The 25,541-nt window shown below is 66.8% G+C and overlaps 6 protein-coding genes across 17 annotated transcripts in view; 4 read left to right on the top strand and 2 right to left on the bottom strand.

Moving 5' to 3' along the window:
• DAG1 (dystroglycan 1) overlaps window positions 1-4,543 on the top strand; it is a 50,957-nt gene extending 46,414 nt beyond the window's left edge. For all 3 annotated transcript variants that reach the window (XM_054076452.1, XM_054076454.1, XM_054076453.1), the window contains exon 3: window positions 1,950-4,543. In XM_054076452.1, the coding sequence (XP_053932427.1) occupies window positions 1,950-4,358 (2,409 nt within the window). In that variant the 3' untranslated portion in view covers window positions 4,359-4,543. The remainder of the gene's footprint in view (window positions 1-1,949) is intronic.
• A 2,095-nt stretch (window positions 4,544-6,638) lies between these two features.
• NICN1 (nicolin 1, tubulin polyglutamylase complex subunit) lies at window positions 6,639-10,410 on the top strand. 4 transcript variants are annotated; one of them, XM_054077064.1, is made up of 7 exons: window positions 6,639-6,816; window positions 7,361-7,525; window positions 7,800-7,913; window positions 8,345-8,416; window positions 8,825-8,938; window positions 9,742-9,846; window positions 9,988-10,410. In XM_054077064.1, the coding sequence occupies exons 1-7, from the start codon at window positions 6,670-6,672 to the stop codon at window positions 10,027-10,029; spliced, it is 759 nt and encodes a 252-aa protein (XP_053933039.1). In that variant the 5' UTR covers window positions 6,639-6,669; the 3' UTR covers window positions 10,030-10,410. The 4 variants fall into 4 exon arrangements, with proteins under 4 accessions (XP_053933039.1, XP_053933041.1, XP_053933042.1 ...); XM_054077067.1 differs by lacking the exon at window positions 6,639-6,816 and adding an exon at window positions 6,843-6,875; XM_054077065.1 differs by lacking the exon at window positions 6,639-6,816 and adding an exon at window positions 6,932-6,980.
• Window positions 10,411-11,378: 968 nt separating this feature from the next.
• On the top strand, window positions 11,379-13,732 carry AMT (aminomethyltransferase). Its single transcript, XM_054077063.1, has 8 exons — window positions 11,379-11,658; window positions 11,722-11,802; window positions 12,105-12,236; window positions 12,391-12,469; window positions 12,640-12,785; window positions 12,870-13,050; window positions 13,213-13,368; window positions 13,453-13,732. The coding sequence occupies exons 1-8, from the start codon at window positions 11,434-11,436 to the stop codon at window positions 13,629-13,631; spliced, it is 1,179 nt and encodes a 392-aa protein (XP_053933038.1). The 5' UTR covers window positions 11,379-11,433; the 3' UTR covers window positions 13,632-13,732.
• TCTA (T cell leukemia translocation altered) lies at window positions 13,672-14,683 on the bottom strand. The gene is made up of 2 exons (XM_054077069.1): window positions 14,320-14,683; window positions 13,672-13,820 (listed from the first exon to the last, which is right to left on the bottom strand). Exons 1-2 carry the CDS (start codon window positions 14,658-14,660, stop codon window positions 13,778-13,780), a joined length of 384 nt encoding a protein of 127 aa, XP_053933044.1. The 5' UTR covers window positions 14,661-14,683; the 3' UTR covers window positions 13,672-13,777.
• A 310-nt stretch (window positions 14,684-14,993) lies between these two features.
• On the top strand, window positions 14,994-22,766 carry UBA7 (ubiquitin like modifier activating enzyme 7). 7 transcript variants are annotated; one of them, XM_054076928.1, is made up of 24 exons: window positions 14,994-15,119; window positions 15,189-15,354; window positions 15,780-15,914; window positions 15,982-16,088; window positions 16,263-16,353; window positions 16,447-16,588; window positions 16,684-16,781; window positions 16,889-17,035; window positions 17,116-17,274; window positions 17,409-17,516; window positions 17,598-17,678; window positions 17,761-17,916; window positions 18,021-18,186; window positions 18,262-18,458; window positions 18,679-18,743; window positions 18,837-19,020; window positions 19,116-19,190; window positions 19,503-19,689; window positions 19,884-19,993; window positions 20,098-20,184; window positions 20,254-20,445; window positions 21,925-22,026; window positions 22,105-22,205; window positions 22,494-22,766. In XM_054076928.1, exons 1-24 carry the CDS (start codon window positions 15,079-15,081, stop codon window positions 22,618-22,620), a joined length of 3,024 nt encoding a protein of 1,007 aa, XP_053932903.1. In that variant the 5' UTR covers window positions 14,994-15,078; the 3' UTR covers window positions 22,621-22,766. The 7 variants fall into 7 exon arrangements, 5 of the variants coding, with proteins under 5 accessions (XP_053932903.1, XP_053932901.1, XP_053932902.1 ...); XM_054076926.1 differs by having other exon boundaries at window positions 21,823-22,026; XM_054076927.1 differs by having other exon boundaries at window positions 17,409-17,678.
• INKA1 (inka box actin regulator 1) lies at window positions 22,713-25,534 on the bottom strand. The gene is made up of 2 exons (XM_054076937.1): window positions 25,052-25,534; window positions 22,713-23,707 (listed from the first exon to the last, which is right to left on the bottom strand). Exons 1-2 carry the CDS (start codon window positions 25,532-25,534, stop codon window positions 22,829-22,831), a joined length of 1,362 nt encoding a protein of 453 aa, XP_053932912.1. The 3' UTR covers window positions 22,713-22,828.
• Window positions 25,535-25,541: the final 7 nt, after the last annotated feature.

Raw genomic sequence — 25,541 nt, 5'->3', positions numbered from 1 at the left:
GTTGTGCAAGCCTCAGTGCGGCCGCGGCTTTGTGGCATCTCCTTCTGTTTCTGTCCCGTGTCCCCGTCCTACCCTTCCTCCTCCCTGCGGGCAGCTTAGCAGTGGATTTTGGCACAGGGAGACAATGAGTGGCACCATCCAGCTCCTGCTGACATAGATGCTGGATCGCGCTGGGCACTGGCCTGGCATCTCCGCTTTCAGAGGTGTGATGGAATGACTGTGCTGTACAGGAGCACAAGTGCAGGTCAGCCCTTCTCCTGGCGGGGTGGGAGCAGCCCCCACCTTTGTTCCCTCTCAGCAGAGGAGATGCCAAGGACGGACAATTCGGTCCTTTGTTCCTGCAGGAGAAGGTGCTGGGTTTGCTGTGCCGGGCTCAGGTAGGGGCTGTTCCCTTCGGGCCACCTCGGGTAAAAGCCGCTCCTGTTCTCGCTGCGGTGGGAGGGCGATCGCACGCAGCAGCCCTGCCAAACCCCACGGGTGTCTGCCAGGCGTGCCAGGGAACAGTGAAGCCGACTGGAAGGACATTGGCAACCTGGTCCAGTGGGAGGAGTCCCTGCCCGTGGCAGGGGGTGGAACTGGATGGGTTTTGAGGTCCATTCCGACCCAAACCATCCCATAATTCTATGCTGAGGACATTTGCATCCCAGCGCCTCTGTTCCCGTGGGGTTCATGGGGATGTCGGGCCCATGGGGTGCCTTTCTGCAGGTGGTGGAGGCAGGAATCCTCATTTCCTGCTCTCAGATTTTGCAGCTGAGGAGTTAAGGAAAAGCTGTGCTAACGGCTTTAAACTCTGCTCTATAAACTGTACCCAGCCTGCGTCTCGTGATGTGCTCTCCGGCTTGTCCAGGCTGGCCAAAGCAGCGCTGATCCTTCGCAGAGTAGAGCAATGAGGGTGTTGCCCCTGTGGTCGTGGCCAAAACCCTCTGAGGCTCTTGCACAAAACCTTTCTAACTCTGCTCATAGAATCATAGAAGGGTTTGGGTTGGAAGGGACCTTAAAGCTCATCCAGTTCCAACCCCCTGCCATGGGCAGGGACACCTCCCACTGGACCAGGTTGCTCAGGGCCCCGTAAACTTTGGGCTCCGATGTTATCCTTGCAGAGCTGTGCATCCAGACCCTGCAGCGTGGCAAAACCTGCAGTGGGGAACAGTCCGGGAGCCCCAGTGGTGCTGCCTGGATCCTGCTGCAGGGGCAGCAGGACCACGGCTGGGCAGCTCTGGTGAGTCCAGCCCCAGCTCTGTGCCCATGGCCGGACAGGGGGGCACTCCTTTCACACAGCTTCCCTTGCGAAGCTCCTCACCCAGCTTTGCATTTGGGTAAATTATGAAATATGTATGAGTTTTACAGAATTCCAGTGTAACCACAGCACGTTTTCAGGACAGCAGGAGCGCGGCTCTGCATTGGACTGCAGCAAGCCCAGAGCCTCAGCCGGGCTGCTCAGTCTGTCTCTGTGGGGCCCAAAGTGTCTTCTTTTTCTGAGGGGTGGAGGTGCCTCATGGCAAGCCCTGAAAGCCCAGCCAGGGCACCTTCCAAGCACCTCTGAGCCCAGGAGGTGGCAGAGCTCAAGTTAGTCGCCCTGGGGTACTGACAGTGGTGGGAAATGTCACAGCCTGCCAAGCTGGTAGTGTCACCCCTACCACCACGCAGCCCAAGCGGCTCCGCTGCGCCTGGGCGTCGGCTGCAGGTGTACTTGCAAGTGAGGAACCTTTGCAGGACTTGATGACCTCCTGTGGCTCCTTAATCCCTTTGGGATCAGTACACCCTGCAGAGCTTGTCCTTGCCACCCTGCGGAGGAGACACAGGCTGCCCAGCGCTGGCCAGGGTGTTCCTTCCCCTGGTGTTAGGCTGTGGATTTTTTCTTTAAACCTTTAAATTCAGCATTATTCCTGCTAGAACCTGTCCTAATGCCGTATTGCTAAAAGCATCTTGTTCTCTTTCTTCTTTGGTAGATCTCTGAAGCTGGGAAGGACTCTTTGCCTCCTTGGTTACACTGGAACACGGAGAGCAGCTCCCTGGAAGGGCTGCCCCTGGACACAGACAAGGGCGTCCACTACATCTCAGTGACCACGCTACAGCCCTTCCCAAACGGGAGCTACGTACCGCAGACTGCAAACGTCTTCTCCATTGAGGTCCACCAAGAAGACCACAACGAGCCTCAGTCGGTGCGAGTGTCTGTCCAAGACATGGGTGACACAGCGCCATTCGTGTGTGGCTCAGAAGAGCCGGTCACTATCCTGACTGTCATTTTGGACGCCGACTTAACAAAAATGACACCAAAGCAGAGGATTGAACTCTTAAACAGAATGAGAAGCTTCTCCGAAGTGGAACTTCATAACATGAAGTTGGTTCCTGTTGTAAATAACAGACTCTTTGACATGTCAGCCTTCATGGCTGGACCAGGAAATGCAAAGAAGGTGGTGGAAAACGGGGCCTTACTCTCATGGAAACTGGGATGTTCTCTGAGCCAAAACAGTGTCCCCAACATCAGCAAGGTGGAGGCTCCAGCAAAGGAAGGAACCATGTCTGCCCGCCTTGGCTACCCTGTTGTTGGCTGGCACATTGCTAACAAGAAACCTCACCTCCCAAAGAGGATGCGGCGGCAGATCAATGCCACCCCGACGCCCTTGACTGCCATCGGGCCACCCACCACCGCCATGCAGGAACCACCCACCAGGATTGTCCCCACCCCTACGTCACCCGCCATCGCGCCTCCCACGGAAACGACAGCACCCCCTGTCCGGGAGCCCATACCACTGCCAAGGAAGCCCACAGTCACCATCAGAACGAGGGGCCCCATTGTCCAGACTCCCACTCTGGGGCCGATCCAGCCAACCAGGGTAGCAGAAGGCACTGGTACAGCCTCCGTGCCGATTCGCCCCACAATGCCCGGCTATGTAGAGCCCACAGCGGTGATCACACCACCCACAACCACCACCAAGAAACCGAGAGTCTCCACGCTGAAGCCAGCCACGCCGTCCACAACAGATTCCTCCACAGCGACAACACGAAGGCCTACTCGAAGACCCAAAACGCCCCGTCCGACGAAGCCTCCCAGCACGACCAGATCCCCCATCTCCAAGCTGACAACAGCCTCCCCACCAAGCCGTGTACGCACCACGGCGAGCGGGATCCCCCGGCCCTGGGAGCCAAATGAGCCACCCAAGCTGACGAACCACATCGACAGGGTCGACGCGTGGGAGGGCACCTACTTTGAGGTTAAAATACCATCGGATACCTTCTACGACAAGGAAGATACCACCACTGACAAACTGCAGCTGACTTTGAAGCTCAAGGAGCAGCAGATGATAGAGGAGAATTCGTGGGTCCAGTTCAACAGCACCAGCCAGCTCATGTACGGGCTGCCGGACCACAACCACATCGGGAAGCACGAGTACTTCATGTACGCAACTGACAAAGGCGGGCTTTTCGCTGTGGATGCTTTCGAAATCCACGTCCACAAACGCCCGCACAGAGACAAGTCTCCGGTGAAGTTCAAGGCCAGGCTGGAAGGAGACCACAACGCGGTGGTGAGCGACATCAATAAGAAGATCATGCTGGTGAAGAAGCTGGCTCTGGCGTTTGGCGACAGGAACAGCAGCACCATCACGCTGCAGGACATCGCCAAAGGCTCCATCGTGGTGGAGTGGACGAACAACACACTGCCCCTGGAGCCCTGCCCCCGGGAGCAGATCCGGACTTTGAGCAGAAAAATCGCGGATGACTCAGGCGGGCCGAGCCCGGCCTTCTCCAACATCTTGCAGCCCGAGTTCAAGCCTCTGAACGTGTCAGTGGTCGGCTCCGGCAGCTGCAAGCACATCCAGTTCATCCCTGTGACGAAGGACGGCAGGGTGATCTCGGAGGCAACGCCGACGGTGGCGGCGGGCAAAGACCCCGAGAAGAGCAGTGAGGACGACGTGTACCTGCACACGGTCATCCCTGCCGTGGTGGTGGCCGCCATCCTCCTCGTGGCAGGCATCATCGCCATGATCTGCTACCGCAAGAAGAGGAAAGGGAAGCTGACCATCGAAGACCAGGCCACCTTCATAAAGAAAGGTGTACCCATCATCTTTGCCGACGAGCTGGACGACTCCAAGCCTCCACCGTCCTCCAGCATGCCCCTCATCCTCCAGGAGGAGAAAGCCCCGCTGCCCCCGCCGGAGTACCCTAACCAGAGCATGCCGGAGACCACGCCGCTCAACCAGGACACCATCGGAGAGTACACGCCGCTGCGGGACGAGGACCCCAACGCGCCACCCTACCAGCCACCCCCCCCGTTCACCGCACCCATGGAGGGGAAAGGCTCCCGCCCCAAGAACATGACCCCGTACAGGTCCCCGCCGCCCTATGTCCCCCCTTAATGAACAGGGAGGCTCTTGGGGGGAGAAGGGGCCCCCGGCTCCGCACCGGTGCTGTCTGTGGGCCGGCGGCCCCTCGCCAGCTGGGCGCCCAGACCCCCAGCCCGCTCCCCAGCAGGTTCTACCCGGCGGCGCCCGCCGCACCGGCGCGCTCGCGGGACTCGGGGAGGCGGGGGGGACGACACTCGTTTTATTTTTGCCTAACAAGCTTTGGTTTTATTTTATTCATAGAAAGAAATTCTCGGCTCAAACCACGCCTTCCCGGCGGCTGGGCTGGTGGCGGGGGCCGGGGCGGGGAGGGGGTCGGGGTCGGGGCCGGGAGGCGCAGGCAGCACTGGGGGAGCACTCGGGGTCTCCGCTGTTTGCCTTTAACACTAACTGTACTGTTTTTTCTATTCACGTGTGTCTAGCTCCAGGAGTAACATGAGAGGTAGCCTAAAAATGATTAAATTCAAGGGACTTTCTGAAAATGATGGTTTAAGTTTTTACACTTAATCTGTTTTTTATCTAGACTGGGCTGGGGGCTCCTCATAGAATCCTAGAACCGTTTGGTTGGAAAAGAACTTTGAGATTGAGTCCACCCATCCCTGTCCACTGCCAAACCGTCCCCGAGCACCTCATCTGCCCGGCTGTCAAACCCCTCCAGGGACGGGGACTCCACCACCGCCCTGGGCAGCCTCTGCCAGGGCCCGAGAGCCCTTTTGATGAAGAGATTCTCCCTAACATCCAATCTGAACCTCCCCAGAGCAACTCGAGGCCATTTCCTCTCGTCCTGTCACTTGTTCCCTGGGAGAAGAGCCCAGTGCCCACCTGGTTCCAGCCTCCTTTCCAGGAGCTGCGGAGAGGGATGAGGTCTCCCCTCAGGCTCCTCCAGGCTAAACAGCCCCAGAGCCCTCAGCCGCTCCCAGAGCCCCTGGGCTCCAGACCCTTCCCCAGCTCCGTTCCCTCCTCCAGACGCGCTCCAGCCCCTCAATGCCCTTCTTGGAGTGAGGGTCCATAACTGAACCCGGGATTCGAGGTGCGACCACCCCAGCGCCGAGTGCAGGGGACGATCCCTTCCCTGCTCCCGCTGGCCGCACGGCGGCTGCCACCGGCCGCGATGCCCTTGGCCTCCTTGGCCCCCGGGGCCGCTGCTGGCTCATGCCCGGCTGCTGGCGGCCAGCGCCCCCGGGGCCTTCTCTGCCGGGCGGCTCTCCGGCCGCTCTTCCCCAGGCCCGGAGCACTGCACGGAGTTGTTGCGACTGGAGAGCAGGATCCGGCCCTCGGGACGCAATTCTGGGGAGGGGGAACAGCGCCGTGTGAGCTCCGGGTGCAATTTGGAGCCGCTTAGGGGAGCTCTCGAGGACAGCCAGCCTCCTGCTCAGGGGATCCACTTCTTGGGTTGGGACTTGGTTCTTTCATTCTTCTCTTTTTTCCTTAAATCAAAGGAATCTTGGTTTTCTCACACGTCATAATCCGGTCATCGGTGAGCGCCGGGTGCAGCGCTGTACCGGGGGGGATCACCAGGCCCTGCACTGTGACAGCTTCGCTTCCCAGTGAGCGCTGGGATCAGTTTTTAATCCAAACCCTCTCCCAGGAGTTGTTCTGGTGACCTTAGGGTGTTCTCTCTGTAGCGCAGTGCCCTCTCTTTGTCTCCACTCCGTCAGAGCAGTGCCGCGATGGCCTTGCCGGCCGCCACGTGCCTTGTCCCGGCTGCAGCACCGGGACACGCTGGGAAAGAGAGAAGTTAAAAAAGGGAACAAAAAAAAAGAAGAAGTAAAAAAAAAAAAATCAGCAGGAACAGTCCGGCTGAACCAGCGACCTCAAATCTAACTTTTTACTACGTTTTTGATACAGCCTCAAGGTGGTTGATTCCAAACAAGATTTACCAGCGGAGGGACGGTGCTTTGCTCGGGCTGAGCCTCCTCAGACCCAGCTCCGGGACGAGCTGCCCTCCGAGGGACCCCTGGGTGCTGCCCCCCAGCCCCTGCCGCCTGGCCCTGCCCCACAGCTGCTGACCCCCACCTGCTGCCCCACAGCTGCTGCTCTTTGGCCACTGCCGCCCCCCAAACTGCTGACCCCCTGCCCCAGAGCTCCTGACCTCCAGCCTCTGACCCCCAACCAGCTGCCCCCCAGCCCCCGCCCCCTGGTCCCGCAGCGCCCCCTGCCGGCCGCCGCCCGCAGCGCCCCCTGCCGGCCTCTCCCCGCAGCGCCCCCTGCCGGCCTCTCCCCGCAGCGCCCCCTGCCGGCCTCTCCCCGCAGCGCCCCCTGCCGGCCGCTCCCCGCAGCGCCCCCTGCCGGCCGCCCCGCTGCCCGCGGTCCCGGCGCAGCCGCCATGTCGGTGCTGGCGGGGCCGCCCCGGTGCCCGCTGCCCGGCGCCCCCCGTCCTCCCGCCGCCATCGCGCTGGGCGGGGGCAGCGGCGCCGCCCGACACGGGGTCACCGCCATCGACCTGCGCTTCCCCCGCGGCGCCCCCGCCCGCGTGAGTGCGGGTGCCGGGAACGGGGGGCGGGGATGCCAGGATGCGGGGATGGAGTCCCGGTACCGGGATGGGGAGGGGATGCCGGGAACCGGGGCGGGGATAGGGCGGTGGGGCTGGGGGGGTGGATGCGGGTATCAGTACCGGGATGGGGCCGCGGAGGGCCGGTAACTGGGACCGGGATGGGGGGAATGATACCAGTATGGGGGATGCGGGTACCGGTACCGGTACGGGGAGGGGATGCCGGTACCGGTACGGGGAGGTACCCGTACTGATGCTGGTCCCGGTGTGAGGAGGGAGCGCCGGTACCGGGGGGGGACGCCCTCGCGGCTGCAGATGTGGGTGTGGGGGATGCTGATACCGGTACCGGTACCGGGGGGCTCTGGTGCCGGTCCTGGTAGCGAGGGGGAGGTGCCGGTGCCGGAACGGGGGAGGTGCCGGTACCGCCGGCAGGGTCGGGGTGCGGGTGTGGCGGGAGGATGCTGGGGCGGGCGGCGGGGCCCGTTCCGGGGGCTGCGGGCGCGGGGCTGAGGCCGCGGTCCCGCAGGTGCAGGAGATCGTCTTCAGGAACTTCTACACAGCGTTCGTCAGTGTGCGGGTGCAGCGCCCCGGGGCGCGCCGCTGGGTCACCGTCCTGCGCGACCACCGCCTGATGCCCTCCCCGCACGCCGAGGACGGCGCTCAGGACTACTTCTCCCTCCACCGCCACCAGGTCGGTACTCCCGGGCAGCGCCCCGCAACGGCTCCCGGTCCCGGTGCCGGCGCCCCGCTGAGCCCCTCGGGGCGGCCTCGCGGTGCCGCTCGGGCCCTGCCGGGCGCCGAGTCCCGGTGCCGGTGCTGCCGTACCCCGCTCGCCCGGCAGCCGCGGGGGCCCCGTCCCTCGGGCTCCTTCCAGCTGGGGCGGGTTGGGGGTCCCTTTGGAGCGGACCCCCCGGGCAGCACCGGCCCCTGCGGCGCTGACGGCTCCGCTCGTCCTTGCCCGGCAGATGCTGTGCGACGTGGAGCAGGTGACGGCGATGCGGTTCATCCTGCGGCAGCCCTCCCCGGTTTGGCTCAACTTCACCATCGAGGAGCTGCAGATTTTTCCCCTGGGACAGAAGGTGAGCGAGTGCGGGTGCTGCCAGCGCTGCGGGGACGCTGTCCCAGCCCTGCTCCTGGCGTTGCTCCCCGCAGCGCCGAGGGCTCCAGGCACCCTGGGGTCCGAGTCCCTGTCCCTTGCCGGGGCGCTTGGGGTCCCCTGGTGTGCGGGGGGCCGGCGGTGGGAGCGCTCCAGCACCACACGGTCTGGAGGCGGATGCGTGTCCGAGCAGCGGGATTGGAGCTGGAGGTTACCGCACCCAAGCGCGGGTTGCAAACACCCACCTTAACGCCAACCTCCCTTTAATATCATTCCCTCTCATCACAGTAAAGCGATGCTCATACCCATACCGATACGAATCCCGGCAGCCTCCAAACGGCAGCGCTCTGGCAGCGTGAGAGACGGAGGTGGCGCTGGGGACAGCCCTTGCATCGCACTCTGCATCTGTTTCAGAGCTCCCCAAAGGATTTCCCCTCCTGGCTGTCCCAGCTGACGCCTCCAGAGCAGCCGCCCAGCCTGCACGGGGTGAGTGAGCGGGACCCGTGCGGGGCGCCTGGTGAGGCCTCCGGCCCCATCCCCGCCCTGGGGGCTCCAGGCCCTCGCCAGGGAGAGCCGTGGAGCCCCAGCGTTCCCTGCCCCGTGCCGAGAGTGGTTTGCAGTGTTCAGGAGGGTGATACCACCCCGGGGATGTGCTGTCTGAGCTGACATCTCAGTCTGCCTGCTCTCCGATCCAGGGTCAGGAGCATCCCCTGGGAGCAGTGGGCGCACAGCATCGCTTCGCTGGCGGGTGGGATGCGTGGGGACAGGGTGGCCTGGGAAGTGGGACACGTGGGGACGGGGTGGCCTGGCGGGTGGCACGCATGGGGACAGGGTGGCCTGGCGGACGGGACGCGAAGGGACAAGGTGGCCTGGCTGATCCCCGGCACTTTGCAGAGGGTGCGCCCTGGGGAGCACGTCCAGCGGGGACAGCAGGCGGGCAGAGGGAGGTCACAGCCACGGCGCATGTTTACGGCTCGTGAGCCACATCTGCCCGGCCGTCGGCCTTCGGTGAGCAAAGTCCAGGAAGAGCAGGCAGGAATCCTGCTGAATCAGCCCTCGGCATTCCCTGGAGAAGCAAGCTGGGCCCGGAACAGTACCATGTGCCCCAGCGCCTCCGCAGCGGTTCTGCCACCGGGCTTCAGTGCTACGGTGCTTACACTACCGCGGCGGCAAGGCTTCTGCCGGACCAGGTGTGGGAGCTCCGGTCCTTGCCTGGGTGACCGACCCCCCAGTCCTTGCCAATCGCTTGGACCTCAACCCCTTGGGAAGGGGCGTTATCCTGGGAAATGCCAGACCTTGCTCCGGGCTCGGCTGTCCCAGCATCACCACGAGCACCCGCAGCGGGCGGGCCGGGCAGGGGAGAAGGCACAAGCTTTGCCCCAGCCTGGGGAGCCGCAGCGGAGCCCGCGAGTCCTGCCTGGCTAAAGGTCCCCAGGAGCACCGGCAGCGGGGTTTCTGTCTCCAGCCCCGGGATTGCCACGGAGGAAGCTGTTGGGAAACTCTGGACTGTGCGATTAGGTTTTTAATCATTAGCCAGCAATCTGCTTTCCCTTCTCGCCCTGGACACCTGCCAGTGTGGCCGGGCTGCCGGCACTGGGGTGCGGGGTCACCCTTGTTCCTATAGCCCATTTTCCCTATGGCGGGGCCAGGCTCGCCCTGTGCCGGGGAGCTGCCAGCGGGGCGGCACCGTGGCACCATCACCACAGCACCCGGCTCTGCGGTGGGCACCGCCGTCCGGCTACACTGCTGCCAGAGTCGGGGCAATCCGGGCCGTCCCCACCCTCCGCAGCGTCGTGCCCGCTTCTTTCCAGGAGCTCCCCGACCCCGAGAAGGTGTCGACGGAGGTGCAGCAGATGTGGGTGCTGACGGAGGTGATCCGGGCTCGCCAGGCAGCCGCGCGCATCGGGCGCTTCGACGTGAGTCCCACACCCTGCACGGGGGCCCCGGCCTCGCCGCATTGCAGGGGGAGCCCTCCCAGAGGGGCTGCTCCCGGCGCGATGGGGTGCCCCGGCAAAGCCGTGCTGCTGTGCTGGCCCGACGGTTGCTCTCTTTTCCAGGTGGACGGATGCTACGATATCAACCTGCTTTCCTACACGTGAGCGCCGGCTGGCAGGGCCCGGCTCCTCTGTGCTTCCGAGGCCCAAGCAGACTCTGGTGCTCGTGCACAACCTTCATCCCTGCGGCTCCAGGGGTGTCCAAGCCCTCCCCGCGCTCCCTCTCTGCCTTGTCCTGTGCGGTGGGCAGCGCTGCCGCCTCAGAGCCCCCCATGGCTTCTCCCGCCCCGGTGTTCTCCAGCCTCTGCAGCTCTGCTCTCGGCACGTCCTGGCACTGCTGCTGGCCGAGCTGGCATCCCGCACCCCGCGTGTGCCCCGGGGAGCAGCCCCCGGCCCTGCCCGCGGGGTGAGGGGCCGCGGGGGCCGCAGAGGCGCCCGAGGGGCACGGGAGAGCCTCGGTCACGACTAAAAGCTGCTACGTTGGTCCTGCCTGTGCCTGCCGGTGTGTTGGGGAAGGGGCGGGGGGGCTGTTCCGCAGCAGGACCCGCACCAGCATCCCTTACTGACCTCATGCTCCCAGTTAAGGACCAGCCACGGAGTGACCAGCGGGAGCAGGGAAGGGATCGTCCCCTGCACTCGGCGCTGGGGTGGTCGCACCTCGAATCCCGGGTTCAGTTATGGACCCTCACTCCAAGAAGGGCATTGAGGGGCTGGAGCGCGTCTGGAGGAGGGAACGGAGCTGGGGAAGGGTCTGGAGCCCAGGGGCTCTGGGAGCGGCTGAGGGCTCTGGGGCTGTTTAGCCTGGAGGAGCCTGAGGGGAGACCTCATCCCTCTCCGCAGCTCCTGGAAAGGAGGCTGGAACCAGGTGGGCACTGGGCTCTTCTCCCAGGGAACAAGCGACAGGACGAGAGGAAATGGCCTCGAGCTGCACTGGGGAGGTTCAGATTGTAATCACAGACTCGTTTGGTTGGAAAAGATCTTTGAGATCATCGAGTCCAACTGTACCTCTCCACTACTGAACCATTCCCGAGGACCTCATCTACCTGGGTATTGGATATTGGGAAAAGTTTCTTTATTGAAAGAGCGGTGAAGCCCTGGCAGAGGCTGCCCAGGGCAGAGGTGGAGTCTCCCTCCCTGGAGGGGTTCACAAACCGTGTGGCCGTGGCACTCGGGGCACCGTGAGCGGGCGCGGTGGGACTGGGCTGGGTGAGCTGGGAGGTCCTTTCCAGAGGCACGGAGTGATAGGATAAGGGGGAATGGCTTTAAACTGGAAGGGGGAAGATTTAGAGTAAACATTGGGCAGAAATCCTGCGCCATCCCCGGAGGGGTTCCAGGCCGCGCAGCCCCTGATCCAGTGGGAGGTGGCGCTGCCCGTGGAGGGGGTGGGACTGGACGGGCTTCGAGGCCCTTCCGACCGGAGCACTCGGTGACTCCATCCCCGCGGGGGCGGGGCGGGGGCCGAGCCCCGGGGCGGCGGCGGCGGAGCGGGCCGAGGGGGCCGAGGGCGCGATGCTGCTGCTGCGCGCCGGGAGCCGCGCGGCGCTGAGCGGGGCGGGGGGGGCGCCGGCGGCGCTGCGGCGGAGCCCGCTGGACGCGCTGCACCGGGAGCTGGGCGGCAGGATGGTGCCGTTCGCCGGGTGGAGCCTCCCGCTGCACTACGAGCACGGGCACCTGCGCTCGCACCTGCACACGCGGCGCCGCTGCTCGCTCTTCGACGTGTCCCACATGCCGCAGGTACGGGCGGAGCGGGGGGGGCGGCGGGCCCGGGCCGAGCCTCACCCCCCCCTGCCCCCCCAGACCCGCGTGCACGGCCGGGACCGGGTCCGGTTCGTCGAGAGCCTCGTGGTGGGCGACATCGCCGAGCTGCGCCCGGGGCAGGTACGGGAGCACATCCACCGGGGAGCGGGGGAATGGGGGAACCGGGGAACGGGGGGAGCACATCCACCGGGGACACCGGCGGGGCCACATCCCACCAGGGAGCCGGTGGGGTCACATCCACTGGCACTGGGGACACTGGCGGGGCCACATCCACCAGAGAACCTGGAACACCATCAGGATCACAGCCCAGCGGCACCGGGGACAGTAGTGAGGTCACATCCCAGCAGCACACAGAGACAATAGCAGGGTCGGGGGTCCCACCGGCACCCAGCACACACCGGCACGGGTCACATGTCCCACAGGGCACCCTGACGCTGCTCACCAACGAGAAGGGCGGTATCATTGACGACCTCATCGTGACCAACACGTTGGAAGATTACCTGTACATCGTGTCCAACGCCGGCTGTGCCGACAAGGACTTGGCCATCATGAAGGTACAGGGCTGCCCAAGCCCTACAGGAAGGGGGGACAGTGGGACGTGCAGCGGCAATAATCACCCCTGGTTTGGTGACATCCATTGCTGAGCATGGCATGGTGGCCGTGGCCACGTGCGGGGCTGGCCCTGGCAGCACGCTGTCACCCTGGCAGGGCCGGGCGGCAGAGCTGCAGGCGGCCGGCTGTGACATCCACCTGGAGGTGTTGGACAATGCGCTGCTGGCTCTGCAAGGTAGCAGGGGCCCCGCGTGGGCTGGCACCCGGCATCACCACGCAGGGTCCAGCCTTCAGCGGGTGCTGGACTGCACCCTCCTCTTGGTCCTGGCCCGATGGACGTTGGTGCCCTCCCCATGTCCCCCCCTCCCTGGACACTGGGTCCCCCAGAGCCACCTGCCTCCCCAGGTCCCTCCACGGCGCAGGTGCTGCAGGCAGGGCTGTCGGATGACCTGGCTAAGCTGTCCTTCATGAACAGCATCACCACCACGGTGTTCGGCGTGCCAGGCTGCCGGGTCACGCGCTGTGGCTACACCGGCGAAGACGGTGTGGAGGTACCCCCAGAGCTGCGCTGGCACCCCGCTCCCACGGTACTGAGGGTAATGCCGTGCCACACTGAGCCTGCCCTGTGCCTGCAGATCTCGGTGCCCGCGGGGCGCGCGGTGGAGCTCGCCAAGCAGCTGCTGGACATCCCTGAGGTGTGGCCGGCGGGGCTGGCGGCCAGGGACAGCCTGCGCCTTGAGGCCGGGCTCTGCCTCTACGGCAACGACATCGATGAGACCACCACACCTGTAGAGGCCGGGCTGCTCTGGACCCTGGGTAGGCTGGGGCCACGTCTGCCCCCATCTCGTCAGGGTGGGCAGAGGGGGGAGGCAGCCCCGCATCCCAGCAGGGTGCTCAGGCATCGCCAGAGCATGACCTGCTGGCCCCACAACGGGTGGGCCGTCGCTGTGCTAATCCTCCTCCATCTCTGCCCTTCAGGGAAGCGCCGGCGCGTGGCCATGGACTTCCCTGGCGCAACGATCATCATGGCACAAGTGAAAGAAAAGCCAAAGCGCAAACGCGTGGGGCTGACGTCGGTGGGCCCCCCCATCCGGCCCCACACGGCCATCCTGGGCCCCGAGGGGACGCCCGTGGGTAGGTGGGGGCAGCGGGACCCACGGCCGGGAACAGGCTGGAGTGCTGGCCCCCGCTCACCTCCTCGTGTCCCCATGTCACCAGGCACAGTGACCAGCGGCTGCCCCTCGCCCTCCCTGGGCAAGAACATCGCCATGGGCTACGTGGAGACGGCACACAGCCGGGCTGGCACCACGCTCGCTGTTGAGGTGCGGAAGAAGCAGCACCCAGCGCTTGTCACCAAGATGCCCTTCGTGCCCACCCAGTACTACATGGCCAAGTAAGGGAGCGCCCACCGCGGGCGCCCCAGCCCCAATAAACTCCCCCACCTGCTCCCCAGCCTCCTCTCCGGCGATGGTGACAAGGCAAGGGATGGTGTGGGGCAACAGTGATTTAATGGTGTGGGCAGTGCCCAGCGCGTCGCGGCTCCTCACTCCCGGTGCGTCTTTGACAGCTCTGCCGTGGAGCCCTCCCTGCAAGAGATGGGCAGTGTGAGCATGGCCAGTGCAGCACCACGGCACGGGTCTGCGCTTACTGGGGTTTACTGGTTTTGGAGGCAGCAGGAAGGCACTCACTGGAATGCACTCGTTTCAGGGCAGCGGTTCAGGGTGCACTGGCAGTGCGCTTACTGGGCACTCTGGTTTGGGGTGCAGCAGTTCAGGGTGCAGTGGGAGGGCACTCACTGGGGTGCACTGGTTTGGGGTGCAGCAGTTCAGGGTGCAGCTGGGGCAGTGCTTACTGCGTGCACTGTTTTGGGGTGCAGCTGAGGCGGTGCTTACTGGTTTGGGGGGCAGCAGCAAATTGCTCACTGCGGTGCAGTGGGTTTGGGGGGCAGCGAGAGGGTTCTGGCTGTGCAGGGCTGTGCGGGAGACAGCGAGGGTGACAGCGGTGTCATGCGGGGGCACAGGGGGGTGGCAGCGGGGCGGGGCGGCAGCGTCCCGGTGCGCGGTGCCGGTGCTCGGCGGGACTCACCGGGGCGGGCAGTGCCGCTCGGCGGCGCCGTTGCGTCCGGGAGGGCCGGCGGGGGAGAGGGAGTGTGCGCGGGGCCGTGCGGGGCCGGGGCTGGGGCCGGGGCCGGGGCCGGGGCCCGGGGCGCGGCGGGCGGCGGGCCCGGGCCGGTAGCAAAGCGCGGCCACCGCCCCGCCGTAGGCGCGCCAGGCGAGGCGCACGCCCAGCAGGCTGAGGCCGAGCCACAGCAGCAGCAGCTGGCACAGCGCGGCCCGCACGTCCTGTGCCGCCCAGTCGGCCGCCAGCTCCCGGCCCAGCGCGCCCAGCGCCCGCCACGGCACCTCCCACACCGGCAGCGCCGCCATCGCTGCCCGCGCCGGGCGGGGCCCGGAAGGGGGGACGGGGATGGGCGGGGCCCGAGTGAAGGGGCGGGACCTGGACAAGAGGGCGGGGCTGCACGGGCGGGGTTCCGAAGTGGGCGTGGTCTAAGGGGATGGGCGGGGCCTGAGCAACGGGAGGGGTTGCTGTATGGGTGCGTGCTCTGAACAGTGGGCGTGGCCTGCTGCTGAAGGGGTGGTACGGGACTGGGCGTGGCCTCCGGAGAGCCGTAATTGTGTGTGGGCGTGGTCTGTGCGACGGGCGGGGCCTCATGAGAGTGGTCGTGCTGGAGTGGGTGTGGCCTATAGCCAGCAGTGGGCGGGGCTTTCGCGCTGAGCGTGGCATCGTCAGTGGGCGCGGCTCGAAACCGGTAGCGAGTGTGGAGCGGAGCGGCGGCGGGGCGGGATGGCGGGCGGCGGCGCGGCGGGGCGGTACTCGCGGCAGCTGTGAGTGCCTGAGGCGGGGGCGGGGGTCCTGGTGCCGGTGCCGGTGCCGCTGACGTTCACCCCCTGCAGGTTCGTGCTGGGCGGCGGCGCCCGGCGGCTGCCCGGGGCGGCGGTGCTGGTGTCGGGGCTGCGCGGCACCGGTGCTCAAGCGGCGACTGCGCTCGTGCTGGCGGGGACCGGGCGCGTCGTCCTGCACGATCGCGGCGCTGCCTGCACCGCCGACCTCGCCCAGCAGGTACTGGGGGAGGCACCGGAATGGGGCCGGGGGGGGTCTCAGTCGTGGGTACAGGTATGCGCAGGGCGCTTGGTAATGGGTGCTGCTGTGGGTGGGGGTCCCCCTAACGGGTACGGGTACGGACTGGTGTCCTAGCGATAGGTACTGGTATGGACTGGGGTCCCAGTACCAGGTACAGGTGTGGGTGCAGCTGGGGTGTCCCCGTTGCAGGCGTGACTGTGGGGTGGGGTCTCCCAGTAACAGCTACAGATGGAGGTCCCTGTGGTGGGCATGGCCCAGGGTGCCCCTCGTCATCACGGGTGTCCCGTGTCATGGCTATGGTCCTCAGCAGAAGGCCCCCCGCCCGCAGGGCCCCGTGGAGCACCCCGCTGTGGTGGGCAGCGCCCCAAACTCACAGGGTGTCCCACCATGCACCCATCCCACAGTTCCTCCTGGGGGAGAGCGACGTGGGCCAGAACCGTGCCGAGGCTTCCCGGCGGGTGCTGGCCGAGCTGAACCCCTGCGTGGCGGTGGGAGCTCACACCGGAGAGCTGTCAGAGGCTTTCCTCGCCTCCTTCCAGGTGAGCCTATGCCCCTGCACCCCAGGGACCCCCCAGGACAGGGCACCTGCTGACAGCCCTGGTGCAGGTGGTGTTGCTGACTGAGTCCCCACTGGAGGAGCAGCTCCGCATCGGAGACTTCTGCCATGCCTGTGGCATCTGCTTCATCGTGGCAAACACCAAGGGGCTGGCAGGGTAAGGGCTCTCTGCCACACAGTCCCCCCACAGCTCTGCCTCACCTCATCTCCAGACCCCCCGATCCCGTGCTGCTGCCCGTGTCCTTGCCCCGCTGGCCTAGCAGGACCTGGCAGCACTGGAGCAGCTTGTTGAAGAGCTCCTCCAGGGAAAAACCTTATCCGTCCTCTCCAGGCAGCTGTTCTGTGACTTCGGGGAGCGCTTTGTCGTTGATGACCCAGCAGAGGGGGACCCAGTGTGCGGCGCCGTGCAGCACATCTCCCAGGTAGGAGCACGGCCTCTGCAGGCTCCCCCCACACGCCGCTGCCTCCTCCGGTGGCTTTATCTGCTCTGCCCACATGTCCCTGCCCCTCCTCAGGGCAACCCGGGCGTGGTGACGTGCATGGGGGCAGAGGGCAGCCGCGGTCACCCCTTCTGTGATGGTGACCTGGTGACGTTCTCTGGCGTGGAGGGAATGACAGAGCTGAACGGCCGGGAGCCCATCCCTGTGCGAGTGCTGGGTGAGCCCACCGAGAGTCCTGGCTGGCCCGGCACGGGGTTGAGAACTCTTCAAGTCGTTGGTGGTGACCATGACGTCCATCTCTCTCATCCCCAGATGCCTTCAGGTTGGAGATTGGTGATACTAGCTCCTTCTCGCCGTATCGCAGCGGGGGGCAGATCTCACAGGTCCGGCTGCCCCAGGTGCACTCCTACGTAAGTCCCCCCTCGGCCCCGCGGTGCTGGTGCCTGTGCTGTGGCACCGCTTTGCCGTGCTGTGGCCTGGGGAAGCGCTCACCCGAGCCCTGGTGCGGTGCTGGCAGGAGCCCCTGCGCCAAGCGCTGGCAGAGCCCAAGATCTGGGTGGCGAGTACCAAAGAGGTGCCACGCAGCCGCAGCCTGCACGCTGCTTTCCAAGCCCTGCACGCTTTCCACAAGGAGCAGGGCCGCCTGCCCCGGCCCAGGGCACCGGTGAGTCTCTATCCTGCCCCTGTGCGACCCCCTGGCCCCCATCCCCTTGCCTGGGGCTGCCCCCACCCCTCTCCCCACAGGCGGACACCGAGCGGGTGCTGGAGCTGGCACGGAGCCTGGGGACGCAGCAGGGTCCCCTGGACGAGGACATCGTGCGAGCCTTTGCCAGCGTGAGCGCAGGGGACTTGTGCCCCATGGCCTCCATCATTGGGGCCCTGGCGGCCCAGGAGGTGCTGAAGGTGAGTGGGGTGGAGGTCCTGAGCCTGGGGTGCCGCTGTTCATGCCCGGAAGCGTCTGGTGACTGCGAGAGGGCACTTGCTGCCTGCGTGGGCTGGGGTGGGCTACAGGGACCCCATGGCCCCGCTTGCCCCAGGCCATCACCAGGAAGTTCGTGCCCCTGGACCAGTGGTTGTACTTGGACGCCCTGGAGTGCTTGGTGCTGGAGGGGGCCGCGCGGCTGACGGAGGAGGACTGTGCCCCGGTGAGAGCGTGTGCTGAGCCCCTCGTGGGGGCTGGGGGTGCCACAGTGGCACACACTCACGCGGCTCCTCCGTCCTGGCAGAGGGGATCTCGCTACGACGGCCAGATCGCCGTCTTCGGGACCGCCTTCCAGGAGCTGCTGAGCCGCCAGAAGTACTTGGTGGTGAGGAGCTGGGGAAGGGCCGGGAGAGGCTGCAGAGCAGCCATCCGGCACGGCGGGAGCTGCAGCAGCTTTGACCTGGCAGGTGGGAGCTGGCGCCATCGGCTGTGAGCTGCTGAAAAACTTTGCCATGATAGGGTTGGCAGCGGGGCCGGATGGGGACCTCACTATCACCGACATGGACACCATCGCCCCCTCCAACCTGCCCCGGCAGCTCCTCTACCGCTCAGCGGATATATCGGTGAGGCACTGTGCCGAGCTGTCCCAAAGGACGCCTCCGCTGCCCTGGGGCTCCCCAGGACCGTGGGGGTGGGAGACCTGCCCACACCATCTCTGCCCTGGCAGAAGCCAAAGTCGGTGGTGGCCGCGGCGGCTGTGCGGCGCATGAACCCTGATGTCAGGGTGACGGCTCACCAGAACCAGGTGGGACCTGCCACCGAGCAGCTCTATGGGGATGACTTCTTCCGGCACCTGGACGGCGTCGCCAGCGCCTTGGACACACTGGAGGCCCGTGAGTGCCGCGGAGGGGAAAGGGGCCGAGCCACTGGCTGCGCCCCCGGTTCCCAGCACCCCTGGCTCCCCGCAGGCAGCTACTTGGAGAGCCGCTGCCTCCGCTGCCTCACGCCGCTGCTGGACTCGGGCACAGAGGGGCCGCGGGGGAACGTGCTGGCCATGGTGCCCACCGTGACCAAGCCGCTGGAACCAGCTGGCGACCCCGCAGATGACACTGTCCCGCTCTGTACCCTGCGGTTCTTCCCCCGCACCATCCAGCACACGCTGCAGGTAGGCTGTGCTGCCGAGGCTCCCGGACCTTTGTCTTCCTTTCCCGTTTCCCCCTCCGGGTGTTGGGCTGCAGGCAGGATACGGCCCCAGCTGCTTCCTGCTGGCAGCCCCAGCCCTGCCACCAGCCCAGACCCCGGCATAGCCTCTCCCTCCCCCTGGGCTTGAGCTGAGGGGCACGAGGACGGGGTCCCGGTGCCCAACACCCGCTCCCCCTCCGCAGTGGGCCCGCGATGAGTTTGAGGGGCTCTTCCAGCTGCCCGCAGAGCACGTCAACCGGTTTATGGAGTGAGTGGGCATGAGAGAGCAGCACCAGGAGAGGGGGCTGCCAGCTGTGTCCTTTTGCTCCTGGGCGAGCAGCAGTGTCACCTGGTTTTGCAGAGATCCAGCTTTCTCAGAGCAGTTGCCAGCAAGGAATGCCGTGGAGGTCCTGGAGCGAGTGCGAGGCAGCCTGCAGGAGCGGCCACGGGACTGGCAGGACTGCGTGTGCTGGGCCCACCGGCACTGGCAGAGCCGCTACCACAATGCCATCGTGCAGCTCCTGCACACCTTCCCCCTGGAGCACGTGAGCCCGGCGCCTGTGGAGCTGACACCCCACACACCTCTCCCCTGTGCCAGGAAACGCGTCCCTAGAACTGACTCTGCCCTTCCCTGTGCCAGGAATCCAGCCCAGGTGTCCCGTTCTGGGCAGGGGACAGGAGCTGCCCCCACCCGCTGACGTTCAACCCTGACAACGTGAGTGCTGGGCAGAGCCACAGGGTGTGCTGCCGGGTGATCCGAGCCTGTGCCGGGGGTACAATGCGTGCCGGACTGTAGTCATGTTCCGTCTGCCATGGCCTGTCCTGGACTTGGCCTGTCCCTGTCCCCTGGTCAGCTGGGGACAGTTGACACATATGCTTGGGCCAGAGGAGGAGAGGCATCTCTATCTCTGTCTTGGGGCAAAGCCAGGCTCATCTGCCCGCTTGTGGCAGCGCAGGCGGCCTTTGGCCAGGTGGGCTTGTGGGCCAGCGCAGTAAGGTGCCCCATAGCCCCTGCTCTGCCTTACAGGACACCCATCTGGACTACATCCTGGCTGCCGCCCACCTCTTTGCCCAAACACACAAGGTGCCACCATGCAGTGACAGGGAGACTGCCCTGTCCATCCTCTCCAGTGTGGTCCTGCCACCCTTCGCGCCCCAGGATGGGCTCCAGATCCCCCTCGCAGAGGAGCAGGAGGAGGCGCAGGCGCCAGTGGGTGAGGCTTCCTGTGCCCCTGGGTCCCCCAGGCACATCCCCCGGGTCCAGCCTGGTGGTGGTGGGGCTCTGGCTGCTCATCCCTATCCCAGCACCTAGGAGAACCGGGACTCAGAGATGCTGTGCTCTCCAGGGCTACATTCCCCCACGATGCCACAGCGCAGGGGTTACATCCCTGGTTCCCTGTGTCCCCAGACCACAGGCGGCTGGCGGAGCTCATCCAGGACCTGGCGCAGAGGAGACAGGAGCTGGTAGGGGCTGAGGAGGTTCAGGTGCCCCTGATGGAGCCCATCCACTTTGAGAAGGTACCCAGGGCTGGGCAGGTGGCCTCACTCAGCTCGGGGAGTTGGTGGCTGTGGGATACCAATATCCCTATGAGATGCTGATGTCCCCATGCCCTTCCCTGCAGGACAATGACATCCACATGAACTTCATCACAGCTGCATCCAACTTGCGTGCAGAGAACTACAGTATCCCCCCTGCTGACTGGCTGACGGTGAGAAGGGGTAGCCCGTGTGGTCCCCGTCCCACGCAGGGCAGCCGGTGACATCCCTCCTGTCCTCAGAGCAAGCGGATCGCCGGGCGGATCGTGCCTGCCATCATCACCACCACAGCAGCTGTGGCCGGGCTGGCGTGCCTGGAGGTCTACAAGCTGGTGTGGGGGTGCCGAGACCCCAGCTGCTACCGCAACAGCCACCTCAACCTGTCTGACTGCCGGCTGTTCCGTGTCCAGCCCCCGCTGCCCCACACCTACCGGGTAGGACCCTCGCCCTCGGAGCATGGCAGGTTGGGGATGCCCGGGGGTATTGACTGGTGGCAGCTGCCATGGGGGGATGCCAGGGAGACTCAGGAGCAGGCAGGGGACGCCCTGCGGTCTTGCCTGGCAGCAGCTGCCATGGGGTGATGCCGGGGGGACCTAGGAGCAAGGAGGTGGGTGTGCAGGCGAGGCAGCCCTGCCTGTAGGGCTCAGGATGTGGTGCCACCGCCGTGGGCCGAGTGTGCCGCCATGCTGCGAGGAACCAGCTCCTTCCTGCAGCCACCTCCTGGCACTGAGCCGCCACTGTCCCACTCGCCCTGGCTTTGGGCCCAACCGGGACGCTCTGGGGCACCCACAGGGCTGAGGGAGCCCCACAGCGGGCCTCACGGGGAGCCCCGTGGCCAGAAGGCGAGGAGCCGCCACGGCCGCACACATCTGGGTTATGGAAACCAGCTGCAGCGGCCGCAGCTGGCACGAGGCCGGGAGCGGGGCCGGGGGTCCTGGCAGCGGGGGCCGGGCTGCAGCCGCGCTGCCGGGGAGGGGGAGCGCAGGCAGGCCCAGATTGGGACCGTCTGGGCGATAGAGGCCCCTTTGTCTGGGGGTTTATGGCGTGCGAGGCAGCCCTTCCGGTGCGGCAGGAAGCCTCGATTGGAACCAGATTGGCCTGGGGGGCCCAGGGCCGGGGAAGGAAGAGGGGGAGGGAAGCGATTCCACTGCTTCATGCTTACTCCAGCGTCACTTGGGGCATCCTGGCTGCTCCACGGCCCCTTCGTGCCCCACGCCCTGCCGGCTGCCCTCTGCCGTGGCAAGGACACTGGGCACGACATTTTGCTCTTGGCCATGGTGGGAACATGTGTCCCCCAGGCCTGCTTGGCCTGAGCTGTGTCCCACGGGAGCCTGAGGAGCCCACCTATGGGAGCCTTGGCCAGAGGGGTGTGCTTTGTGGAGCACCGGGATGGGAAGCGCGTCCCTTCTGTGCCTGTTGCTGCCGCGGAGGGGATGGGGTTAAGTCCTTTCCACCCCAGTGGGATGAAGCAGGCAGCAGAAGGCAGGAGGGGAGAGCTGCCAGGTGTGAACGGAAGGAGCATGGTTGGAGCCAACACTAGACAGAGCCGAGGGCAGATGGCAGGGTGACCGTGCCAGACGGTGTGGGGCCACATCCAGTGCCTTGCTGGCCCTCTTGGGCCGGAGCTGAGGTCGAGGGGCCGTGGGCATGAGAAGAGGTGATTGTGTGGGGTTGGGCAGCTTTTCAATGGCCCTTTGTGAGCCCTTCCTGGCCTGGGGCTGGGGGCAGCACCGGCCCCACGACAACCCTGGCCCCTGCGGTGCTGGGGCGATGGCTGTGCCCTCAGACCCCTGTCATTCCCCTGTCCCCAGCCCGATCCCTTTTCCCGCCCTGCTGTGCCCCAGCTGTGGGGCTGGGCAGCCAGGGTGTGGGGCGCCAGTGCTGGCCGTTACACCCTGCTGCCCCCTTGGCAGTACGGCGGGCGGGAGTGGAGCTGCTGGGACCGGCTGGAGATGCGGGCGGTTGGCGCAGATGGACAGGAGATGATGGTGCAGGAGGTGCTGGACTGGCTGCAGGTGAGCCCGGTGCGGGCAGCACTCAACTGCGTCACCCTGGGGAGCACAGGGACGGATCCTGACACCCAACTCTTGCAGAAGACACACGGCTGGACTGTGACCATGCTCCTGCGCGGACACACCGTGCTCTATGACAGTGAAGCAGACGAGGAGGAACAGGCCCGGCAACGGGTGCAGAGGTAGGTCCGTGGCTCTGGGGCCCAATCCTGCTCCGGGGGGAGGGCTGCCAGACCCGTCTCTCTCCATCCTGAGCAGCTCCAGCTGCAGCACAGCTCCCTGCCGGCTGCTGGATAAACATCCTGCCGGCAGCGCTTCCCGTGGCAGGACCCCTGCCCGGCCCCTTGCTGCTGGCCCCCGCATCCCCTCACCCTGGCCAGGCGCCCCGGGGGGACCTCAGCCCCTCTGGGGCTCCCGGCTGAGTGGGAAGGACAAGCCAGCATCCCCAAAATCCCCTTTCTCTGCCACAGGATATCTGAGAACCTGGAGGATGCTGGGGAGCTGCGACAGCGGGAGCTGCAGCTGTTCTATGTGTGCGAGGGAGAGGATGCTGAGGCTGGCGATGCCCGTCCCCCTCTGCTCTGCTCCCTACCCTGAGCTGGGGGGCAGCACGCCCTGCCCTTGTGCACTAAAAGCTGCAGGATGAGCTCTGGTGCACTGGCCCTCAGTGCAAAAAAAAATCTCTGCATGCCCCTGCCCGGAGTCGGGGTGCAGGCATCCCTCCCGATAAACGTTGCTGCGCCTGTATCGTACAAAAGTGGGGTTTATTTACAGCGGCAAAGGGTGCAGGTGGCGGCAGGCAGGGCTAAATGTAGCCAATAACGTCGTTACAGATGATGGGCTGGCGGCTGCGGCTGTTCATGAGGGCAGTGAAGCGGTGGAAGTCCGTGGCCAGCTGGGCAATGTTGCTGTGGGACTGGTGGAAGCAGGCGCCCTTGGGCTGCCCCCCCAGCCCCAGCGGGCAGGAGAAACGCTTGGTGGCATCACGGCCCCCCGGCCGGGCAGCTTCTGCCCCCCGGGGCCTGGCCATGTTGGCCAGCTTACGGCGTACGTTGCCCGAGAGGCTGAGCAGGAAGGCGGGAGGCTTGGCCAGGCGGCGTGAGGGCTCGGCGGGCGCTCGGCACCGGGCTTCAGTGCCCACCTCAGGCAGGTCCATCCAGTTCTCCACCAGGTCGGCGAAGCAGTTATCGCCCAGCACCAGGGGCTGCCGGTTCCGGCTCTGTGACAGCAGCGCCACAGTCCAGTCCTGCGTGTCGGCCGGCTCCAGCGCCCGCCACTGCTCCAGGCAGGCGTCCGAGGTGGATTTGGGGCGGGCGCGGCGGGTGGGTGCAGGCGGTGGGGCGACGGGGCCAGCCGAGAGCCGGTGCGCCCGCTGGCAGGGCAGCGGGTGCCGACGTCGCACGGGTGCCTCGTCCTCCCGCCACGTGCCCCCCGATGCCTCCGAGTACCCCGAGTCAAACTCCAGGCTGCGCTCGCTGGCTGGTGGGGAGCGGGCAGCTGGGCCCCCCCCATCCTCTTCCTCGCCCCCTGGCTCCAGGCTGCAGGCTGAGTCCGCGGCTGAGCCGGGGCGTGGGGGGCACGGGGGGTGTGGGGGTGGCCCTGCCGCCCCGCTGGCATGGTGCGACGCCTGCCGCGTGCGGTGCATGTGCGCCCGTGACGCCGCCCCTGCGTCTCGATGGCACCGCTGTGGAGAAAAGGCAGGTCAGCGTGGTGATGCCCGGTCCCGCCGGCCAGCACCCCGGTTCCGCTTCCCACCCCCGGCACCCCCCTCCGCATCGCAGCCCAGCCCCGGCTCGGGGGCGCGCGGCGGGGTGCAGGGCGCGGGGTGCAGGTCGCAGCTTGCCCGCGGCCCCGGGCCCTGCTTTCCCGCGGCTCCTGCGCGGAGCCGGCCGGCGTGCAGCAGCATGTCGGGTGAGCAAGCAGGCACCCAGCCCCAGCCGTGCCTGCGGGAAATGACACAGGGCCGCGGCACGTAGGAGCCGGGTGCCGCGCTGCCCCCCTCGCCGCGCCCCGCCGGCGGGACCCCTGCCATGGCGCGGGGCGGCTGCACCCCCAGGCAGCCCAGGTGCTGGGGCGCGGCGCTCCCCCACGCGCTGGCACGGCCATCCCACACACCCTGTGCCCGCCGGCCGGGACCCCCCGGCTGATGTCGGGGTGCGTTGGGGACCCCCCAGAGCGCCGTGGAGCGCGGGGGCCGAAGGGAGCGCAGCCGGGCGGGGGCCGGCGGGGCCGGCTGGCTCTGCAGCGGGGCCGCTCCTCGCTCTTGAATTCCTATTGTCTGAACCCAAAAGCTGGGTGTTGCGTCCGCTTTCCTTTCCGCGCCGGAGCAGCGGGAAGCCAAGTGAGCAGAGGGCTCCTTCCCCGTCCTCCCCCCTCTGCCGGCCCTGACGGAGCTGCCGGCCGGGCAGCGCCCTGCCCCGTGTCCCGTCGCTGTGCCGGCCCGGCCCTCGTCCCCTCCCCGCTGTCCGGGACCCCTCCGCCAGCCCTGCTGGCGACGCGCCACCGCTCGGAGCTGGGGACGCCGGCACACCCGGCCGTGAGCAGCTGGGTAGGCGTGCGGCGGGCCCGGGGAGCCGGCTGGGCCGCCCTGTCAGCGCCGGGCCCCTCGGGGCAGCCCGGGGGGCGGCTGCGGCGCGGCGGTGCCACCGGCACCCCGACGGCTGGACACCCGCGTCCCAGCATCACCCGCGTCCCGCTGGGCACGCACGTCCCCGCCACCGACTGCATCCTCGGTGCCACTGGTGTCCCCGCCGGACACGCGTATCCCCACTGCCGCCGGTATCCCTACCGCCACCCGCGTCCCACCGGACACGCACGTCCCCCCTTCCAACCCTGTCCCCAGTGCCACCCATGTCGCCGCCGGGCACCCACATCCCCACTGCCACCTACATCACCACCGGACGGTCGTGTGCCCACCGCCACCCGTTGCTCTACTGGACACCCACGTCCCCCCGGACACTCGTGTCCCCATCGCCGCCCTGTGCCCCCGACACCCGTGTCACCCCTCCCGAGCCGTCCCCGCGCTCACCGGCTCGGGGCCGCGCTGCTCGGGGCGGGCGCTGTGCATCGCCGGTGCCGGAGCAGCGGAGCGCGGCGCCGCTCCCGGCCGTGCCCGCCGCCTCCCGGCGCTGCTGGGCGGCACCGCCCCGCCCCGCCGCGGCCAATGGGGCCGCCGTAACGCGAGCCCGGCACCCCCGGCAGCGGCACCGCCCCGGGGCCCCGCCACCGCCGCCCCCGAGCACCGTGGGACGGGGCACAGCCCGGCACCGGGCACTACGGGACAGGGCACCACCAGCCCCCAGGCACCAGGCATCGCTCGGGCACCGTGGGGCCAGGCTCTGGGCACCCCCCAGCCACGGGCACCACTGGGAGACGGGCACTGCAGGATCGGGCACCACTGGGACATACCGGGCACCACTGAGATAGGGGCTCCGTGGCACCGGGCACTGCTCACCCATGGGCACCGCTGGGCTGGGCACGGCTCAGACGTGGGCATGGCAGGTCCAGGCATCGCGAGA

Source organism: Cuculus canorus, chromosome 11 (assembly GCF_017976375.1).
Source record: "Cuculus canorus isolate bCucCan1 chromosome 11, bCucCan1.pri, whole genome shotgun sequence".
Classification (NCBI taxonomy): Eukaryota; Metazoa; Chordata; class Aves; order Cuculiformes; family Cuculidae; genus Cuculus; species Cuculus canorus.
This window is presented reverse-complemented; position numbering and strand designations above follow the sequence as displayed.

Excerpts from the sequence above, each read along its gene's own strand:
- UBA7 (XM_054076925.1), top strand. The coding sequence starts at position 15,079 with ATGGCGGGCGGCGGCGCGGCGGGGCGGTACTCGCGGCAGCT. Across the intron at positions 17,679-17,760 it reads GCCGCCAGAAGTACTTGGTG|GTGGGAGCTGGCGCCATCGG; the intron begins GTGAGGAGCTGG and ends TTGACCTGGCAG. Across the intron at positions 17,917-18,020 it reads ACCGCTCAGCGGATATATCG|AAGCCAAAGTCGGTGGTGGC; the intron begins GTGAGGCACTGT and ends CTGCCCTGGCAG.
- TCTA (XM_054077069.1), bottom strand. The coding sequence starts at position 14,660 with ATGGCGGCGCTGCCGGTGTGGGAGGTGCCGTGGCGGGCGCTGGGCGCG. Across the intron at positions 13,821-14,319 it reads GAGCGGCACTGCCCGCCCCG|GGAGGGCTCCACGGCAGAGC; the intron begins GTGAGTCCCGCC and ends CATCTCTTGCAG.
- AMT (XM_054077063.1), top strand. The coding sequence starts at position 11,434 with ATGCTGCTGCTGCGCGCCGGGAGCCGCGCGGCGCTGAGCGGGGCGGGG. Across the intron at positions 12,470-12,639 it reads TGCGCTGCTGGCTCTGCAAG|GTCCCTCCACGGCGCAGGTG; the intron begins GTAGCAGGGGCC and ends CTGCCTCCCCAG. Across the intron at positions 12,786-12,869 it reads CCGGCGAAGACGGTGTGGAG|ATCTCGGTGCCCGCGGGGCG; the intron begins GTACCCCCAGAG and ends CTGTGCCTGCAG.
- INKA1 (XM_054076937.1), bottom strand. The coding sequence starts at position 25,534 with ATGCCTGGACCTGCCATGCCCACGTCTGAGCCGTGCCCAGCCCAGCGG. Across the intron at positions 23,708-25,051 it reads AGCAGCGCGGCCCCGAGCCG|CGGTGCCATCGAGACGCAGG; the intron begins GTGAGCGCGGGG and ends TTTTCTCCACAG.
- NICN1 (XM_054077064.1), top strand. The coding sequence starts at position 6,670 with ATGTCGGTGCTGGCGGGGCCGCCCCGGTGCCCGCTGCCCGGCGCCCCC. Across the intron at positions 7,526-7,799 it reads TCTCCCTCCACCGCCACCAG|ATGCTGTGCGACGTGGAGCA; the intron begins GTCGGTACTCCC and ends CTTGCCCGGCAG. Across the intron at positions 7,914-8,344 it reads TTTTTCCCCTGGGACAGAAG|AGCTCCCCAAAGGATTTCCC; the intron begins GTGAGCGAGTGC and ends CATCTGTTTCAG.